We start from the raw sequence: 18,573 nt of genomic DNA on the forward strand, positions 1-18,573 counted from the left end.
GCAACCGTTTGAACACACACACACACACACACACACACTCTCATGCATGCACCTATGCACCCATGCATATACACATACATCCCTGGCTGGCTGTCCCTTGGAATTTAGTCCTTCTGGCCTCTCAGGTGGCAGGTAGAGAGATCTGCTCAGAGGAGAATGGTACCTCGTCAAGCCCGGACCTCACCCAGCCCCAGTGACAGCTTCTCCAGTTCTGGCAGTTTGATGCTGTAGTTCTTTCTACCTGGCTTGGCCAGCTCCGGCCTTTCTCACTCAGTTATGGTCAAGTGAGTTCTCCTTGGCCTTCGCCCTGACCTTTTGGTGAGCATCTAGATGCTTGTAAGAGCGTGCTAGGAACTTTGCCTGCTCGGCACACTCCTATTCACCCCTCAAAACCCAAATTTAGGCTTCAGGTGCCACCTTCCTTGACCTCCCTGAGGCTACTTCTTCCTTCCTTGATACCCCACACTGGACCCTGACTGGGCGCTCTGTAGGTAGAGCTCGTCTTTGTCCTGGAAATGGCAACTCTTAAACTTCACACACACAGGGATTCCCCTAAGTTTCTTCAATAACGTCAGGATCCAGTGACCCAGGGCTGAATCTTAAGCTCAGAGACATTGAGACACCCGCTTCACTAGCACCAGGTTAACAGTGAACAGGGGGTCTGCAGAACATAGGGGCTAATTTTGCTCTGTCTTCCTGTCCTTGGATCCAGCTAATCCTGGATCACCTGCCTAAATGGGTCAGTGCATCTGACCTCAGCTCTGCCAGATGCATGTTTTGGCATTCACAGTTTTCTCTGAGGCCTCTCACATCTGACCAGGTACTCTGCGCATGGCCTTCTTTTTCTTCCTCTTTGCAGGCTGCATTTGCCAAGACTCCACAAGGGGGCGCCCACGACCGATGACTGAAGCTTCCTTCCTGGCCTGGAAAAGTCTGCAGGGTCTGGGACCTCCGGTCGTCAGGAGGTGGGGGCGTTGCTCAGAAAATGAAGCAGAGCTTGGCTGGGACTTCCCTATTTCCTGTCCTGCCTCCAGGTGTAGCCCCGCCTTCCTACAAGGTTGGAAATGGGAGGAGCTGCCCCCGAGACCTGAGAGGAGACCGGGTTCACCAGCCCCTCCGGACATAGGCGGAGTTCCGAGCTATCTTCAGGTTGTGTGGCTTGACTTGTGCAGGCAACAGTCTGTGACAGCTACCTCTGGGCAAATGCAGCGTCCCTCAGTCTGAAGAGTTAGGATTCCCGATAGCTGTTAATGGGGGAGAGGCTGTAGTCCTCCGTGTCCCTTGGGCTCCTGGGGCCATCTGCTGGTGTCAGGGGTTCCTTTGGTTTCCTCTTCCCTTGGGATGGCTTCTTGGGGGCTGTGGGAGAGGAGAAGTTAGAGTAGACATGGCAGTAGCCAGTTTTTCTGTCTTCCTACTTCTAGGCTCAGGAAAGCTCAACTTCGTGAAGTCCGTTGGCCACTCTTGTTCCCAACACGGTAGTGGATGGCTGGAGCGCGGGAGGAGAACCACAAGAGTACAACCAAAGGGCCACCCCTCACACAGAGCCTAACCTCAGAATCTCTCTCACTGCCACTGTGTAGCCAGGGCTATGACCTCAAGGGAGGGGCATCTGGTCTGGGCAAGTAACACCCAGCACCTTCTGAGATGCTGGGTTTATGCGGCAGACCTGTGGCTTTGGGCCAATAATCTCGTCGAGCCTCAGTTTCCCCCGAGTGTCAAGCAGCGTCAGTTCTAAGTGCCGGTCAGAGTTATTAGCCCAAGGCAGAGATAGCTACATACCCCTCCCACTCCCCGTGGCTCAAGTTAATCCTGGGATGTGTGACATCCTGCTAGGCAAAGTGGGAGCATGACCCTCACAGGACATGAGCCTGTTCTTACTGGCTGCCAGACAGTGTCCAGGAATGGAGAAGTATCCACCCAGTTCTATCTGGGAGGGCTAGGTGGGCTGTCTTACTCAGTGAGAAAGGTGGAAGGTGAGACACCCGTAAGTCAGTGGACCACACCCCAGCCCATGTGCACATAGCAGGAAGTGCTTGGAAATGACACAGAAACCCTGGCCTCCGCTCGGAGCAAACACAGGCTGCGGTCAGTCCCTTTCCGGCAACAATGGCTTATTGTGGTGGCCCCAGCCCAACCTGCTGAGCTGTAGCCTGGGCAAACATAGGGTACATGCATGTTAGCTTAGGTGTTCAAAGACTCGCCATTGTGCGCCAGAGCAGGAAGTGTCCCGATACTCTTACCCAGGACCAGGCTGAGATTCCTGCTATCTTATCAGGCAGAGCTGAGCTCAAAGACACCGCCCTGGGCAAACATATGAGCAACCCTAACACTGAAGGAACACATACCCCAGAGCCAGCTGGATGTGCCTCTGTGGCTGCCCAGAGGTGCACACGAGGTTCCAAGGATGCCAGCCCCAGGGAGCTGCTTACAGGGGGACGGTAATGACTGTCCTCAGTTCCCCATCTCCTTCTCTGAGACAGGGGCTCATATTGCCTGGGTCAGCCTTGAGGCAGTTGAGGATCATAATGTAATTTACACTGTTCCCTGTGGCTGGGCGAGGCACACCTTTAGTCCTAGCGCTCAGGAGGCAGAAGTAGGCCAGTCTGTGAATTTGAGGATAGCCTGGTCTACTGAGTTAGTTCCAGGCCAGTCAGGGCTATGGGGCAAGATGCTGTCACAAAACAAAACAAAACAAAACAAAACAAAACATTGCTCCCTGTGGAAGATGCCATTTCTTTAAGTGTTGGGTACGGGGATCCAGAGCCTCATGCATAGTAGGCAAGCTTTCTGCCCACTGAACTGCACCTCAGCCCCTCTCAGCCACACTCTTATTCCACTCAAGTTTATGGTGCTGGTCCTCTCAAGGGCAGGAAGCTAAAGCCCAGGTTTATCTCAAGGAGGTCATTTGACCAGGATTCATAGAGGCCTTTGCTGGAAGAGGCTCAGGGCTTCCACCAGGCTCTGCCTGGAGCCCAGATGCTATCCTCCAGGTGGCTAGAGATGCACCCACCACATTCCAGGTCCCATTTTCCTGGTCCTCCCTGGAGTTAGGTACCTTTGTCCTGCAGGTCCGATGCCAGCTTCCTCTTCTGTTGCTGACCCCGTCGATGGTCCTCAGCGTGTCGTCCCTCCCCTGCTATGCTTGTCTCCATACTTGATTCAGAAATCAGGCCCGCCTGGGCAGAAGGAGACACATTCAGGTCAAAGAACACCCTTTCCTGTCTGGGCATCTGCCAGGAACCTTGAATGAGGGGCTGAGGACCCACCTTGGTGTCTGATGTGTCTGACTCTTCCAGTTGCTCCAGCTCTGGCCTTTGTGTGACCGTCTTAGGCTCTGAAAGACATGAATGAGGTCAGCCAGGCTGGTGGTCTTGGGCATGCAGCCCCAGGACAAGAAATAACTCTTCAGATGAGGACGTAGAGGGGCTGCCCCAGGGATCTTACTGGAGTTCTGAACCCAGGCTCCCTTGCTAGGTAACCCCCCTGCTTGGCTCCTACAGCCCTTTAAGTTGGAGCCTTCCCTTAGAACATCTTCCAGACGTCACAGCTTCTATCCATAGTGGAAGAGACCCCGTGAGAGGCCAACACTTCCCACTGGACCCAGTGCCCTGAGTTCTAATGTTACCCGTGGTTCCATCAGCATCAGGCCTCTGCAGGTGAGGTCCTGGCCTTGGCCTTCCTCCAGGCTCCTCTGCAGTCCTTCCAGGAGAGGTCAGGCCTGCATGGATCCCTGGGAGAGTTTGCGAGGTATCCTGGGAGAGGCAAATCAATGATTGGAGTCTGTCTGTCTTTCTGTGTTTCTCTGTGCATGTGGGTGTGTGTGTGTGTGTGTGTGTGTGTGTGTGTGTGTGTGTGTGTCCATCTTCAGACCGTAGGGGTGTTTAGTCCTTTCCATCTGAGTGTGAACAAGACAGCTAGACTGCTCTTTGGTATCAACTGATGGGGCAGAGACAAGAAGGCAGCCCAAGGAGGTGTCACACCATCCTGCAGTGCAGCTGGGTAGAGGCTGAGGACAGGGCTGGGATCCTTACCTTGGGAGTAGAATATTCTTCAGACTCCTGAGCTCTGGTCTCTGTGCTGCCATTGCTGAGAGTATGGGAGCTATGAATCAGGGGTCTAGACAAGGCGGACAGCTGGGGGCCAGGAGTAGGACTGAGTGGCAAAGGTTGGCCAGTCGACTTGGAGGTGTCCCGACACCGTCCTCTGTCAGAGAGGTCCAGAGGCTTGTCTGGGGGGGAGTCCTGAGTGGCTACGAGTGTCTCTTTCCTCTGGGAGCTACTTTGGCCTATGGGCGGAGAATGCCACCCATCAGGCTGGGCCTCTGTGCTCAGAGCTGGCTTGGGGGCCTCACTGTCAGAGCTCTCAGAATCTGAGTCAGCTGGTGGGGAAGATGGCATCTCTTCCGGTGCAGACGGGACCCTCAACCTGGCAGTGCTCGCCCGTGCCCTTGCCCGCAGATGCTGCTGGACCAGAAGCAGGTGCAATGCTCCTTCCAGCCGTGGGTCCTGCACACCCACCAAGGCACTAGGCTCCTCCCATGCCTCGGCCTCTCTAGCCTTCAGGCCCCGGGGCAGGGGGCTATTGGGAGCTGCAGCAGGAGCCAGGGGGCTGCTGTGGGGGCTCTGTAGGTGCAGAGACAGATGTCGGTTCAGGAGGCAGAGGCGATCAGTCTGAAGGGAGTGCTTCAGGGTCTCATAGGCTATGGCTGATGGCCGGGCAGCACGTAAGAAGCTAGGAGGAAGAGAAGAGGGATGTTAGTGACCCTTGGCCAGCAATGACTGGCTAAGGGAGCTCCCAGAGGGAGGATAAAGGCATGTCACTTCATGGAGGAGAAAGCTGAGGCCCAGGAATGTCAGGCAGGCCATCTGAGGTCACATGGCCACGGGAGAGTGCGTGCTCTCAGGCCCTGGCTCTGGAGGTCACTAGATAGAGAAAGTGGTTGATTTGGCCAAAGAGGACCCAGGACTGGGATACTGGGTCCTCCTCCTCTGTCTTAGTTAGCTTTAACTGTCAACTTGACACAGCCTAAGGCCACCTCAAAAGACAGTGTCTGTAGAGGGATGGCCGATGTGATTGGCCGATGAGAGGAAGATTGTCTCGACTGTTAATTGAAGTAGGAGAGCCCAGCCCTTGGTGGGTGGGTGGATAGATGATCCTAGCTTGTATAAGGGAGCTAGCTGGCGTCCCCTCCATTGTTCCTGCTGTATTTCCTTGGCTGTGAGCAAGTCCCCCAATAGGGGTAGTGCTACATAGGGTAGCAAGCACACCTGTCTTTATGTTCCTGCTTGAATTTCTGCCCCGGCTTCCTTCAGGGATGAGGCTTGACCTGTGAGCTGAAATAAACCCTTTCCTCCCTTGAGTTGCTTCTGGTCAAGGTTTTTGTTTACCACAGCAACAGAAAGTGAACCAGAAGACCCTATGGAGGGAGCACTAGCTACCTGGAGTGTCTGATTTCCCACAGCCCCACTGGCTCTGCTAGGCAACAAGACTCGGGCTTTACATAATCTTCTGAGGTCCTAGTCAAGGTGCGTACCAGTGTCCTGACCCACTCCTGGCCTGGTCACTCAGGAGCTGTGGGAGCTGTAAACCGACCCAGATGACCAGAAAAGTCAATCCAGGAAGAGGTAGGGAACCTGGAGGGATGCTTAGCATCAGGACTTCCCAGTCTGCTCCTCTACTGTGGGGCACCAGCAAAGAGCTGTTCCCAGGGGTGGGCGGGGCCTCACCTGTCCACAGGGAGACCGTGTTCATATGTGGGGCTGGACGGGCTGCTCCTCATGGATGGCGGCGGGGTCGTCCCATTGGCAGTACCACTGTCTGGTGGGCAGGCCCTGGAGCCAGGCCGCACCACAGCTACCGTTGAGTGCAGTTGGTTGGAGATGCACTGAGGGGTCTGTACAGGATGGGTAGGTCAGCATGGCGGGGCACCTCAACCAGGGTTGCCTCCCCCACCTCGTGTGACGCTCCGTGAGTGTGCCTGTCTGGCCTGGGGGTGTGAAGCTGGTACGGGGTACCTCTCACACACAGCGGGGTGATATGGCCAGCCTGCTTGCTTGGAAGGCACTCAGCGTTGGGGATAGGACAGGAGGTACATCCTCACCATGTCCAGGGTCCGTGGCTCCAGTAGGTTGGCAGCTGGGGAGACTCTGGCCACTGGGGATGTCTTGTGGCTTGACAATTTATCTGTGGGAGGAGCAGTGACAGGGAGCTAGGGATATGCTGTGGGACAACCCCCCACCACCAAACTCCTGCTCAGTCTCCCAGCCCCTCCCCTAACCCTTCGAACCTGTACCCTGCTGCTCTTCCTCAGCCTCTTCCGAGCCTCCTGGAGGGTTCTCAGTAGCACCCTTCCGGTTACTGGGGGAGGGGAGTAGCAAGGGTGACGGGGGCTCTGAGGTGCCCTCCCAGGTCTGCGGTGTGGTCTTGTCTCTGGAGAGGAACAGGGACAACGACGATGAGGATTCAGAAGCTATAGCCCCTGAGGCAGCCAGGCCCCTCTGTGGGGCAGGGGCCTCCCCACTCACCCCAGATTCCGAAGCCTCTTCACTTCTTCCTTCAGGATCTTGTTTTCCTCCCTTAGCACATTCATCTCATTGGCTGCAAAGAGCGTTGGCAATGAGCATGGCTGTGGGGCAGGGAGGGGACAGGGAACTCCCACGCTACCAGGAAAGCCCTCCTTGTCTTGCTCTACGCTGGCACATTGCAGGAGGGAGTATAATAATACTAGGGGAGGGATAGTGTTAAGTGAGCCCCAGCCTGAGGTTTGCAGAAGGGATGAAACCTGTATCCCAGCTTGTCCCTAGGCTTTCCCCAGGAAGGTCAGGAGAGCGGGGATGCCCCGGCCTAGGAACTCATGTGAGAAGAGACACGAGTCACTGGGAGTGTGTCTTTGTGTCTCTTTCTTTCCCTGTGGCTCTCTCTGGGGTCCCCGGACTGTGGGTGTGGCTCACTGAGGATGCAGAGATGCTGCAGGCTCTGCAGGTGTGCACTTTCCAGCTCTAGCTGCTTCTTCCTGGCCAGCTCCTGGGTGACCATGCATCGATCGCACAAGCCAGCCCGCAGCCTAGGGATGGGAGAAGCCATACCGATCAGGGCGGACACTCCTGCCCCATTGATAGGAGAGTCCTGCCTTTCCCAAAAGTGTCCCACGGATCCCCAGGCCTGCCTCCTGCTGGGGGCTTAGCAACCCATTGTAATTCTGTTTGGAAAGGAATCTTGGGAAGGAGGTTCTCTTAGGGTTCTGTGGGTCTGGTTTGGTCTGTGCTAAAGGCACTCAGGCTGGTTCTGGGAGGAGCCATCTCACCTGTTCTCCAGCACCCGCAGGTTCTCCTTCAGTGCTTTCTGCTGCTCCCGGAGCTGGTGATTCTTGGCAAAGAGCTCCTCTACCCTCTGTGCGTCTCTGTGTGGCAAATAACTGAGGTGGGCCGCTGGTCTTGGTACCCAGCCTGGCCTGGGTTTGGGTTCCCCTCCCTGGCAGCTCCCTGTGGGGACCTGCATAGCCTTGTCTTTGTGTTAGCTTAGCTGTGGCGCCTATGGACTTTGGTCTAGTTCAGCTACTCTTAACCTGTGGGTTATGACCCCTTTGGGGTGTGGAACGACCCTTTCATAGAGTTCTCCTAAGACTATTGGAAAACATTTTACATTAGGTCCGTAACAGTAACAAAATTACAGTTACGAAGTAGCAACAAAAATAATTTTATGATTAAGGGTGACCTCAGAATGAGGAATTGTATTAAAGGGTTTGCAGCGCTTGGAAGGTTGAGAACCACTGGTCTAGTCAGAGACCGGACACAGGAGGGTGACCTGCAGGCCAGTCACAGCCATCGAGGCCGTGTGTTGGGCTTTGCAAGTCCTGTCACTGCTGCTTTGGTCTTCCTTGGTCCCCAAGTGGAGGGTCACGTCAGACCTCTTGGCACTGATGTCTCAATGGTCCAGTCCTGGCTCTACCACATGAGCATAGTATGTCACCTTAGTCAAGGGACTCGCTGCCCCCTCCCTGCCAGGCTAAGCCAGTTTTCCTTCTTCATTTGGGATGCTGGGTGGGCTGCCATCCTGGGGCCTTGTGGGCAGTGTTGGTGACCATGGCTTGTGGGAACAGCTGCCCTCCTGTCCGGGCCTCTGGCTCGGCTAGGCTGACTCACCGGCACCGTTCTGAGTTGAGTTCTAGAAGCTTGTTCTGCAGGCCTGGCAGAGAAGACAAGGAGGTGCATGTCAGGCCCAGTCTAGTTGCCTCCTATAGCAGAGGTAGGGTGGAGGCATGCCGTGGAAACTCCTGCCCCGGTTAGCACACAGAATCATCTCTAGACCCCTGGGATCTGTCTATCTGCCTGACTCTTGGAAGCAGCCCCCAGAAAGGATATGCAGAGGACACCCCATCTGCACCTTTGCCTAGGTGTCCTGATTTCCTAAACTGTGGCTCAGCATCTGATTAGAGGTTGGCAGAGACCCTGGTTCCAGAAGTGGCTGGCCATCTGAGAGGAGCAGAGTATCCGAGAGGGGATACTTTTTAAGGCGTAGGGAAGGGGAGCTATATATACCCTTAACTTCTCCTGGACCTGTCTGCTGGGCACACAGAATGGGATGGGTAGATCTGGTACCTGTCTTTCCCTACTAGCTAGGTTCTATTCAGCCCTCGAATCAACATAATCTCTGAGGGTGGGGCTGGCCAGTTACTCTCTTAGCAGTTGCAAGTTCTTAGCCCCCAGGGTTCAGCAGTCTCTGCCCCTCCCTGAGTTCCTGTGTACCCAGCCAAGTTCCTTAGGTATAATGAGGGTTGTCTGCCAGCCCAAACCAATTGCCAAAAAAAAAGGTCCACTGCTCTGTTAGGGAGTGGCCTGGTCTCCTCTCGTGCTGACCCCAAGACTCTCTCAAGCTCAAATCCTATTAAGCCCTTGTATCCCCAAGCCCAATGGGTAGGCATTATTTCTGTTGCTTCTGAGACATTTCCCATAACACTAGCTGTGTGATCCATGGGCTTTCACAGCAAGTCCCACGAGACCCTCCTGCTACTGTCACAGTTCTTTGGGAGCCAGTGAGGCTGATCCCAACCTGGTTAGGCTCTGGGATTCCGGGAAAGACAGCGTGACTTCTTCCCTGAGGCTTAGGGGAGTGGCTGGCTTCTTTGACCTTCACGTGGCCCTTTCAGAAAGGCCTCCAAGGTCTGAACTGAAATCGAAGTGAAGTGGGTGGAGGGAACCCTGACCAGTGGGGAACTTAGTGGGGCTGGAGGAAAGGAGGTGTTCGTTCAGTGCTAGAGACACTTCCTATGGCCTTAGGAACCTCTAGAGTGAGCGGCCTCTCCCTCTGGGTTATGGGTTATTTATTAGGCTAAATCCGCCAGCCTTCTGAGAGGGCACAGCAGGGACATGCTTGGGGCTGGATGTAGCTTTGGTTATGAGGTGTTATAATGACCCCTCAATATGCCCCCTCTCCTGGTCCACACAATAGGGTGTGGTCTGAAGATATTTTGCACGAGGCAGTCCTACGAGTCAAGTCTGAGCCCAGGCTGGGCATCCCAACGCTTTGTGTCCTTGGGTCAGGATTCTGTTCTTCCGACAGACTTACTGCGCACCAGAGAGGATCCCTGGAAGTTCCCTGACACGCCAAGACCCCCAAGACCATTTTCCTGTGAGCGCAGTGGAACCTTCCACTATTCACTCACCCAGGACCTCTTTCTCATGGGCCTCTCTCAGTCTGTTCAGCGACTCCATGAAGCTGTCCATGACTCCTTGTAATGCTGGCCGCTCTGCACTGGCTGTGAGGAGGCCTGGGACCTCTACTGCTCTTCTGTGTCCGGCCTGCAAAGAGGGGAGTGGGAAGAGGGTTGGCTTAAGTAGGGGCAATGGGCTGGAAAGCACATCTGCTCCCTGTGAGGGGCCGCCTGCAGGAGAGGCCGAGAGTGAATAGCTAAAGGCTGGGGGATGGGACTGAAGTGATTGATACTAGGATATGCATGGGGTCAGAGTATTAGGTATAAGCCTTGGCTTCTCGAGGCTGGGCTAGGAGTGGGGAGAAGGAACCGTTGGGGACCCTGAAGGGAAATGGATCCTGTTTCAAACAGTGGCTCCAGTGGCCCTACAGGAACTCACTGAGCAGAACTCACTATGGTATGGGGAGAGAAACCAGGAAGAAGATGGGCTCCCAGACTGGTTTTACAGACTCACCTGGTGTTCAATTGCCCCATAGCTGGCTACCTTGATGGAGGTGACAGTTGGTGGCTCTGTGTTTGGTGGGTGAGGAGTATGGGAATGAAGAATTGGGAGGTCCCTCACCCGGAGACTGTCAGCTGAGGCTCATCTCAATGAGGGGCTTCCTTGTGGGTTAACTAATCACCCCAAGGGCCAGAGGCTGAGGGCCCCAGTCTTAGCTTACAGGGCTCTAGCTGCCTTTTTCCTCTCGTGAATTCGATAGTTATCACTTTCAACAGAACCATCTAATCTTCAAGACATCCCCCTTCCAGTGGGAGAGCTAAGGTTCAAAGAGCTTCCGTCTCCACCTCTTTCACTGGGGGAGAGAAGTAGATTTGAACTCAGACCCTTGCTCATTCACCCAGTACGAGCCTGGGTGTTTTCCATTGGGTCCGTATGCTTAGGACCTTACCTTGCTGAAGGCCCAGAAGGTGAAACCAGCTAGCTGGGACAAACAGGGCTAGGAAGGAGCTGAGCCGAGGCACCTGTAATTCCACCCAGACTCGCCCAACGGGTGGTTCTTCCCAGGCCCCTAGCACCGGCTCTATGGGTTGAAGCAACACTTGCCAAGGAATCCTGAGGTGCTTGTAGGCATGAGAGAGGCCTATATGGGATCTGGGTCTATATACTTCCTTGTTTGCGCATCGCGGCCCATCTCTACACACACCACATGGCCATAACTCTCCAGGTCCCAAGGGCAAGCCTGCATGTTCTGCTGTCCACTGGCTTAGTTCCCTCACATGTGGATGGCACAAGCTATCCAGGGACCCATGGCCATGACAAGACCAGGCAAGGTTATCCTGATACATATCGGGTAACTGTGCTATAGGCATGACGTGACTTCCCTGGTAAGCAGATGGCAGAGATACATATGACTAAGATAAAGTGGACCCTACCATGCCTGGGTTGTCTCTGTGTCTAGGTCCCACCATTTTGGAGAGAGAGAGAGAGAGAGAGAGAGAGAGAGAGAGAGAGACAGAGACAGAGACAGAGACAGAGACAGAGACAGAGACAGAGACAGAGAGACATTGAGAGAGACAGAGAGAGACAGAGACACAGAGAGAGAGAGAGAGAATGTGTGTGTGTGGGGGGGGGCTAGTCAGGAAAAGGAAATGGAGAGTCTATCACTTGGAAGCCAGTGTCACAGGTCAGCAGAGAAGCTATCCCAGGATGCCTGCTCTGTAAGTCTAGGCTAGTGAAGGTGGCTAGCAGCTTGGGAATGCAGGGAACTCTCTGGGCAAGCGTGGGTCTTTTCAGAAGCCAAGGCCGCATTTTGGATGCTGGCGTAGAGAGCTATGAAGGGGATCGAGCCTGCAGGAGTAATAGTCTAGGTGCCACTTTAAACCCAGGAGGGTGTGAGGCCCTGGGCAGGGGGAAGGGGACCCCCTCGCTCGACATCCAGGCTGGAAGGTCTGTGAGGCACTGCGTCCTTGGGAAGGAGGGGCTCGAGGGACAAGGCTGCTGGATCAGCCTCCGTTCCATTTGTTGCTGCTACCTGGGCAGTTGGGGAGGCAAGCACAGCGTTGGGAGCAGCTGCCACCTACACAGACATTACACACCTTCAGGCCAACTGTGCCTCCCTTTGTCTGTGAGGAGTCAGCGACAGAGGTGGCGTTTGTTCAGAACCAAAGCTGGTGCGTGGAAGGAGGCTGGGTGTGAGGCTTCTGTGTTGACGAGTGCTACTCAAACCAACTCAGTACGGTTCCCCAGAACCAAATAGAGCCTGTCCCTAAGCTGAATGCTTCCCCTGTCAGAGTCTGGGAGAGCACAGTGAGGGAGCCTGAGAGACAGCAGAAGCCTTTTCTCACATGTCCTCACAGGGAAGGCACACGGGAAGCTCTGCCTGCCTCCCAGGAAGCCTACTTGAACCTCAAGTTCCCTCCCCTTCTCCCCTCATAGTTCCTCACTTGCTCCAAGGATCTCTGCCTGCTTCCCAGGACCCGTACATGTCTCAAGGGCTCCTATCCACAACTCTAGGTCCCCATCTACCTCCTAGGGCACCCATTTGCTTCGTGAGGCCTCCAGTACCCCAAGGGCCCTTACTACACTCTCAGGAGCCCTACCTGAACCTCAGACCCTTCACCTGCCCCTCACAGCTCCACCTGAGTGACCTCTGAGAGGAGGTAGTCAATCAGCAGGCCAGCAGGCTGGTGTCCCAGAAGAGAGCTACTACCCCAGCCCCGAGTGCTACCCTGGGCTTTGAATGTGGTTCTTGTCCTTCCTGTGTGGAGTCGTGGGTAAGTCGCTTTATCCCCTCAGTCCATGTTTCCTCATCTGGGGGGTAATGACACACCCTGCCCTATATTGTGTTTCTGTGAGACTCCCACCGGTATTAAATGTTCCAGGCAGAAGGCAGGTGGCACATATTCTATGTGTGCAGAGGGAACCCTGAACCTCTTATCTCTCTCATGTATAGCCCCCAGGCAGCTAACAGTGCCCTCCCTCATTGTGCCCGAGTCTCACAAAAAGACCTTTTGTAGGAAAACGAATCCCTCCCATTTTCAGAGAAGAGGCCTGTCACCAACAGTGGTCAGTCACAAAGTGCTTACTAGTCCATGGGTCTTGGTGACCATTCCCAGGGAAGGTGCCATCCATTCCCTATAGATGAAGGCTCATGGCCCCAGCTGTAGCTCCCAGTAAGACCAGTGCCATCTGGCTCAGTGGCCATATCTGGACATTGTTTTCTGGGGCAGCTGGAGCCACTGGACTCCTCCTGTTACCTGGCCATGTCACTGGCGGGTAATGCCAGCTGGCTTTGCTCCCTCTCAGGAGTGCTAAGTCAGAGGAGACCAACGACACCCACCCTGTGTGGCTGTCCCTAATGCCTGGTCCCCTCTCTTTATCAGACCCTCAAGGGAAGAGGACTCTTCAGCAGACCCTGGTTCTGTGTCTTTAAGGATGGGCTGTTGGTCTATTCGCCTGGCCACAAAAACCAGCATCTGTATCTCACTAGGCATTTCCTGGGTCAGGTAAGTTAACATCCCCGCAGCGTTTAGCCAAGGAAGCCAAGCGGCCAAGTAACACCACCAGACGTGGTTGGAGCCCACTTGGCCTTGGAGAAAGCACTGAGCATTGCACGCTATGGAATCAGTCTGCAAGGCATGGGGCAGACCAGCGTCAAGAAGGCAGAGCTGAATTTGAACCAGAGTCTAGCTAGTCCATCTCTTCTCATTCTCTGTGTGGGACATTGCAGTGATGGGCAAAGCATCCCACAGTGACTTCAGACAACCTCCTTGTCTGGCTGTGCCTCGGTTTCCCCATTCATACCTGGTAGTGGTGACTGCCTGCCTACTATGTAGTGGGAGCTTCCATGTATGCTCCAGAGGGCTGGGCAGGGAACAGAGTGCTTTTAACCCATGTGCTCCCCACATCTCATCATGGCCACCCATGGAAGCTCCTATTTGATAGAGACTGAGATCAGAAATGTTACCTATCTACAGTCATTAGCTCACAAGAGATATGGCCTAGGCACAGACAGGCCTCCCGGTCACTGCTTTGGGCCGTAGGATCTCTCTGACACATAGGCCCTGATAGACAGGCAGCCACCACAGACAGAGCAACACTTTCAGTTTGAGAAGCCCACATCTGAGTCCATGCCCAAACCAAACGCCTTAACTTCAGTCCATCCCCTGCCTGCCACACACACACACACACCTTCATAGGGTTAGGGATGGCTGTGTACACACAGGCAGGTGGGCACAGACATTTGCATGTCCCATCCTTGTGTGCACACTGCCTGCCTGGGCACAAGTAAAAGGATAAGACAGCTTAGGTAACAGGCCAGGTAGCAGAAGGCCCTGAAACCTGACTCCAGCCTCCCCAGGCCTGGGGGCAGGGGACAGAATAGGCTAGCGAGTGATCCTACTGTCTTCCGCTGCCTGCTGGAGTATTTCAGCCACTGTCCCAATCTTAGGGCCTGACAATGTCCCCAATGTCCCCGAGCAAGCTCCGAGCTATGGGTGGCTGGACCTGGCCTTGTGCTCCCTTCATTTCCATGGCTGCAAAGTCCCCGGACCCACGAGGAAGGGGATGCTGAGTGGCCCAGGACACAGTACTGACCACCAGCCCATTTCTAGGCCCTGGAACCCCTTGCAGAGGTCAGGACCACAGTGTCATGCCAGGCCTTGCTTTTGCTGCATCCAGACCTCTGCCCAGGAAATTCTTGAGTCCTCCTCTTCCCCAGGACCAGGCATCAGGTAGTCTCCATACCACACACAGGTGAAGGCAGGCCAGCCTGCCTGTCCCTGCCTCCCGCCTCCCGCCTCCCAAGCCTTCTGCTTCCTGTCTCCGGCCTCCTGCTCTGAAGCCCAAGCTGGGTCTCCAGCCCCCATGGTGAGCACCCCAATGACCCCAGTCCACCCAGCGCCTGGAAGGGCCCTGCCTGCTGTAACCGTGTACTCACATGGCCACTTGGCCAGCCTTGGACCTCCAGGGGCCTCGGTCCTCAGTGATTCCCCACCTGGGAGAGATAGGAGCAAGCCGTAGGAACTTGCAAGACAGAATTTTGACCAAACCCGCCTGACAGGTTTCTGATTCTCCCAGCCGGGAGCTGCAAGGAGGCAGGGACGGCCTAAAGCTGCCAGACTGGTCCGGCCATCTCTGGGAGAGTGGAAGAACCGGCTGGCCAGGTGCACAGAGCTGGATTGTTTCTCCTTAATCGGAGCTGCCTGGGTGCCTCAGCTTGACCGTCTCTCCGTCCGGAGCATCCTGTGGGGTTCTGGACGGGAGTATTGGCTAGCCAAGAGCACACCCAGGGTGTTTAGGTGTTCATGAAGGAAGGAGAGATGCTGCAGGCCTTACCACTGGAGGGTCAGATGTTTAGAGAACCCTTATGCTATACACATCCAGCTTGCCTTGGGCTGACCTTGGGCAGGTGAAGTTTTCCTGTCCAACCTTGGTTTTCTGGTCTGTGGTCAGAATGACATTGGATAGATACTGTTCAATCAGCTGACTCTGTCTGTGCCTTGTGGATAAAAAAGCAAAAGTAAAACAACAACAACAACAACAACAGCAACAAAAACCAGGATGTGAGCCTCTAAGAGACTACTATTCAGGGACCTCACTGGGTCTGGGGCTGTGAGTACCCATGGTGGCTTCCTTGAGACAGACGGCTGGCTTCTGCTCATGGTAGAAGTGGTCAGGGGTTAAGCCTCAAGTTGTGGGTATCACAGTGGATGGGCATCTCTGGGTTTCAGGATGCCCCAGTCGGGTAGACTCTGGAGTGACACATGGGATGGGGGATGGCTTGGTATGAGGTACATTGGCTCAAGGTGTTAGGGGGGCCAGGCCCTGTGAGGTCATGCTGTTTTCCTTCTGGACAGTGACATCATGTCTACACTCCTGCAGGAAACAGTGTCCTCTGAGGCCATGGGTGCTCACAGCCCTGTCCCCGTCTCTCTTACTCATGTGCCTTTCACCATCCCTTACACCAGCTTGTCTGACTGTGCCCAGAAGCAAGGGGGCTCCCTCGCACATGGGGCCATAGAAGGTAGGTAATGAGGGTCTGTCAGAGCTATCACGTTGACTAGGAGAGGAGGCAGTCTTGGGTCTTGAAGGGTAGAAGATGTCCTGCTGCTGGTGGCTGGCCCTGAGCTCAGGGTGAGAATGAACTGTCTGTAGCCCCAGGATGACTTTGTCTAGGCTCCAAGAAGGGAGAAGTTTTAGGTCATAGAGCATTAGAGATGAGTTCCTTACCTTCTGGCTGGACCTTTGTGAGAAGTGTCTGCCTGCTCAGCGTGTGTGTGTGTGTGTGTGTGTGTGTGTGTGTGTGTGTGTGTGTGTGTGTTTGCATGGGCTCCACAGGTAGGAATGGACATGCTTCCTTGGGCTCAGCCTGACGTCTGAGAAAGAGCACTTGTGTGTAAGTAGACGGATGCTTAGCTTGCTTTTGGCTAATGTCTGAAGTGGCCCCCTACCATCTATGTTGACTCTCAACACTGAGGCTGTAAGTTCTTGGGGATTTCAGTGGCAATCGGGACATAAGGACAGAGCCCCATGAATAACAACAGTGCTATTAGAGTGCTTATAGAGAGATCAGAGAGCTCCTGCCCACTCCACCTGACACAGGGAGAAGGTTGTCATCAGATCTGCTTTTGTATTTTCTTCTTCCGGGACCATGAGAGGTACACTTTTGCTTCCTGTCAGCCCTAGCCCAAGACATATGGTGCAGCAGCCTATGGCTAAGCCAGATCTGGTGTACAAGTCTCTGCGTTTGAAAGTGGCTGGTTGTAGTTCCTCAGCTCGTGACTGTTGGACAGGTGCTAGTTTGTGTTGTGTGTATGGGCTTTTTCTGGTGCCCCTGTGGCAGGATCTTCAGGCTAGAGGTTCTACGCGTGTATTTGGAGGCTTTGTGTACATGTCTAGGGGACTGTGCATACATTCCCAGGGGCTGTGTGTGCATGCCTGGAGGTTGTGTGTGCATGTCTTGGGACTGTGTGTGTACATGCCCGGGGATGGGTATACATGGTTGGAGGTTGTGCGTACAGATCTGGCGGGCTCTCTGTGGGGAGGGAAAGTCACATGCTTCATACCAGCAGTGTAGGCTTAGCTCTGGACCAAAGCTGAAGTTTGGACCCCACAACTCTGACCTGCTTCCCTTGTCCCAGGTCCTGCCCCAGCCAGTTTAATCCTAGCTCTTTAGTGACTTGGGTCACAATCTCTCCCAGGCCAGGGACTTGTCTTAACCGGATGCTTTGTAGGCAGCTCAGAAGAGCCCTGAAGCAGTGAGCTGAGCAGTCCGTACCTGAGCAGACTGCTTTCTCAGAGTCCACACACTGGCCCTGCAGCCCAGCAGCCAGTCCCACGTCCCGGCAGCTGTATTTATAACCAGTCTCAACTGGACTGGCCAGGGAATAAACAAAGGAGCCAAGCTCTGAAATGGAAAAAAAAGAGTCCTTGCCGACCCAGAGGCAGGGTTCTGAGGTCCATGCCTCCGCTCCGTATGAGTAAGTGCGGAATAGGTAGGAGAGAACAGGACTTCCTCTCACAAATGGCGTCTTGGGTGATGGGACTGTCAGTTTCTCGGTTGTGGTTGTGTGTGTGGGAGGACTCATATTCCTCCTGTACATCAGCTTAGTTTACTGCAGCTGTACTTTAATGGCTGATCTTTTTTTTTTTTTTTTTTAATGATGTTGGGGATAGAACTCAGGGTCTTACACGTACATTCCATTCCGGTCTGAGGTTTCCACATCCTCTGTTTTCTCCCTCTCAGGGTGTCAGTGGGCTGGAAGGATGAAATGGAGTCTGGATCAGGCAGGATTCCGGTCTGGCTGAGAGTGAGTGGGGGTGGGGGTGGGGGTGGGAGAGGGGGGGTGGAGGTGTGGGGATGTGGGGTGGGAAGGGTAGGGGTGGTGGGGGGTAGGGTGTGAGGGTGGGGGGTGGGGTCAGGGCGCGGTGAGGCAGGGGTGGAGTGGGATGGGGTGGAGAGGTCTTTTCCTGAGATCTTAACCTTACAGCTCTTTAGGCAAAGGCCTTCTCTGAGACCGTCAATGAAACAGCTCTCTGAGATGATCTTAGCTTGTGCACATTTTTTCATTTGGGGTGAGACAAGGGTTACATAGTTTTGGGAAAGGGGGTGAGAACATTCAGCAAGGGCAAAGGTCATCGAGCGAAGGCTAGGGTACGGAGATCCCTCATTAGCATGGAGAGGCATCTCAGGAATCCCGTGTGCGGGGCTGTTCGACCTTCCTCTGGTGGTGTCCGGGATCCTCCAGAGAACCGGAAGCTCAGCCGGGGGCGACCCAGGGAGTCCGATCTTTTACCCCGGAGCTCCCGTCTTTCTGGTAACCGCAGACTTCGACCTTAGCAGCAGGGTTTCCCTATACTGGTCCACCCCTAAGCTACATTCCCAGCTCTTAAAAAAAAAAAATGGAGGAGGGTGGAGAGATGGCTCAGCGGTTAGGAACACTGAGTGCTCTTCCTCAGTAAGCAGCAACCACATGGTGGCTCACAACCATCTGTAATGGGATCTGATGCCCTCTTCTGGTGTGTCTGAAGACAGCTACAGTGCACTTACATAGAGTAAATAAATAAATCTTATTTAAAATATGGAGGAGCTGGGAATACAAAGCTCAGTTGGCAGAGTGCTACGAGCACAGTGTCATGCATGGAAGAAATCCTGGCTTAGCGCCCAGCACTGCATACAACCAAGTATGGTGGTGCAAGACTCCGTGAGTTTGAGGCCAGCCTGGGCTACGGAAATTCATGTCTCAAAAGAAATGTTTTTATTTTATTTTATTTTATTTTTTTAATTTGAGACTGGTATATAACTCAGGATGGTCCTGAACTTCTCCTCTTCCCCTGGCATTGCAGGTGTGCACCAGGCCTAAGTTAGTCCCCCTCCCCCTCCCTCCCTCCCCCTCCCTCCTTCCTTTTTCTCCCAGCCCCC

General features: G+C 54.4%; 1 protein-coding gene across 1 annotated transcript; it reads right to left on the reverse strand.

The window, feature by feature from the left end:
- Positions 1 to 3,047: 3,047 nt before the first annotated feature.
- On the reverse strand, positions 3,048 to 9,791 carry Rbbp8nl (RBBP8 N-terminal like). Its single transcript, XM_032904937.1, has 12 exons — positions 9,662 to 9,791; positions 8,142 to 8,184; positions 7,304 to 7,399; positions 6,951 to 7,063; positions 6,525 to 6,597; positions 6,287 to 6,429; positions 6,101 to 6,183; positions 5,727 to 5,893; positions 4,032 to 4,731; positions 3,626 to 3,752; positions 3,267 to 3,334; positions 3,048 to 3,176 (listed from the first exon to the last, which is right to left on the reverse strand). Exons 1-12 carry the CDS (start codon positions 9,720 to 9,722, stop codon positions 3,048 to 3,050), a joined length of 1,803 nt encoding a protein of 600 aa, XP_032760828.1. The 5' UTR covers positions 9,723 to 9,791.
- Between the last annotated feature and the right edge of the window lie 8,782 nt (positions 9,792 to 18,573).

This window comes from Rattus rattus, chromosome 5 (assembly GCF_011064425.1).
Source record: "Rattus rattus isolate New Zealand chromosome 5, Rrattus_CSIRO_v1, whole genome shotgun sequence".
NCBI classification, from domain to species: domain Eukaryota; kingdom Metazoa; phylum Chordata; class Mammalia; order Rodentia; family Muridae; genus Rattus; species Rattus rattus.

Bases quoted from the DNA above. Each gene is read 5' to 3' on its own strand.
- Rbbp8nl (XM_032904937.1), bottom strand. From the start codon at position 9,722: ATGGACAGCTTCATGGAGTCGCTGAACAGACTGAGAGAGGCCCATGAG. The intron at 7,400-8,141 runs GTGAGTCAGCCT...TTTGCCACACAG, and splicing joins CTCAACTCAGAACGGTGCCG to AGACGCACAGAGGGTAGAGG. The intron at 4,732-5,726 runs GTGAGGCCCCGC...TCTTCCTCCTAG, and splicing joins CACGGTCTCCCTGTGGACAG to CTTCTTACGTGCTGCCCGGC.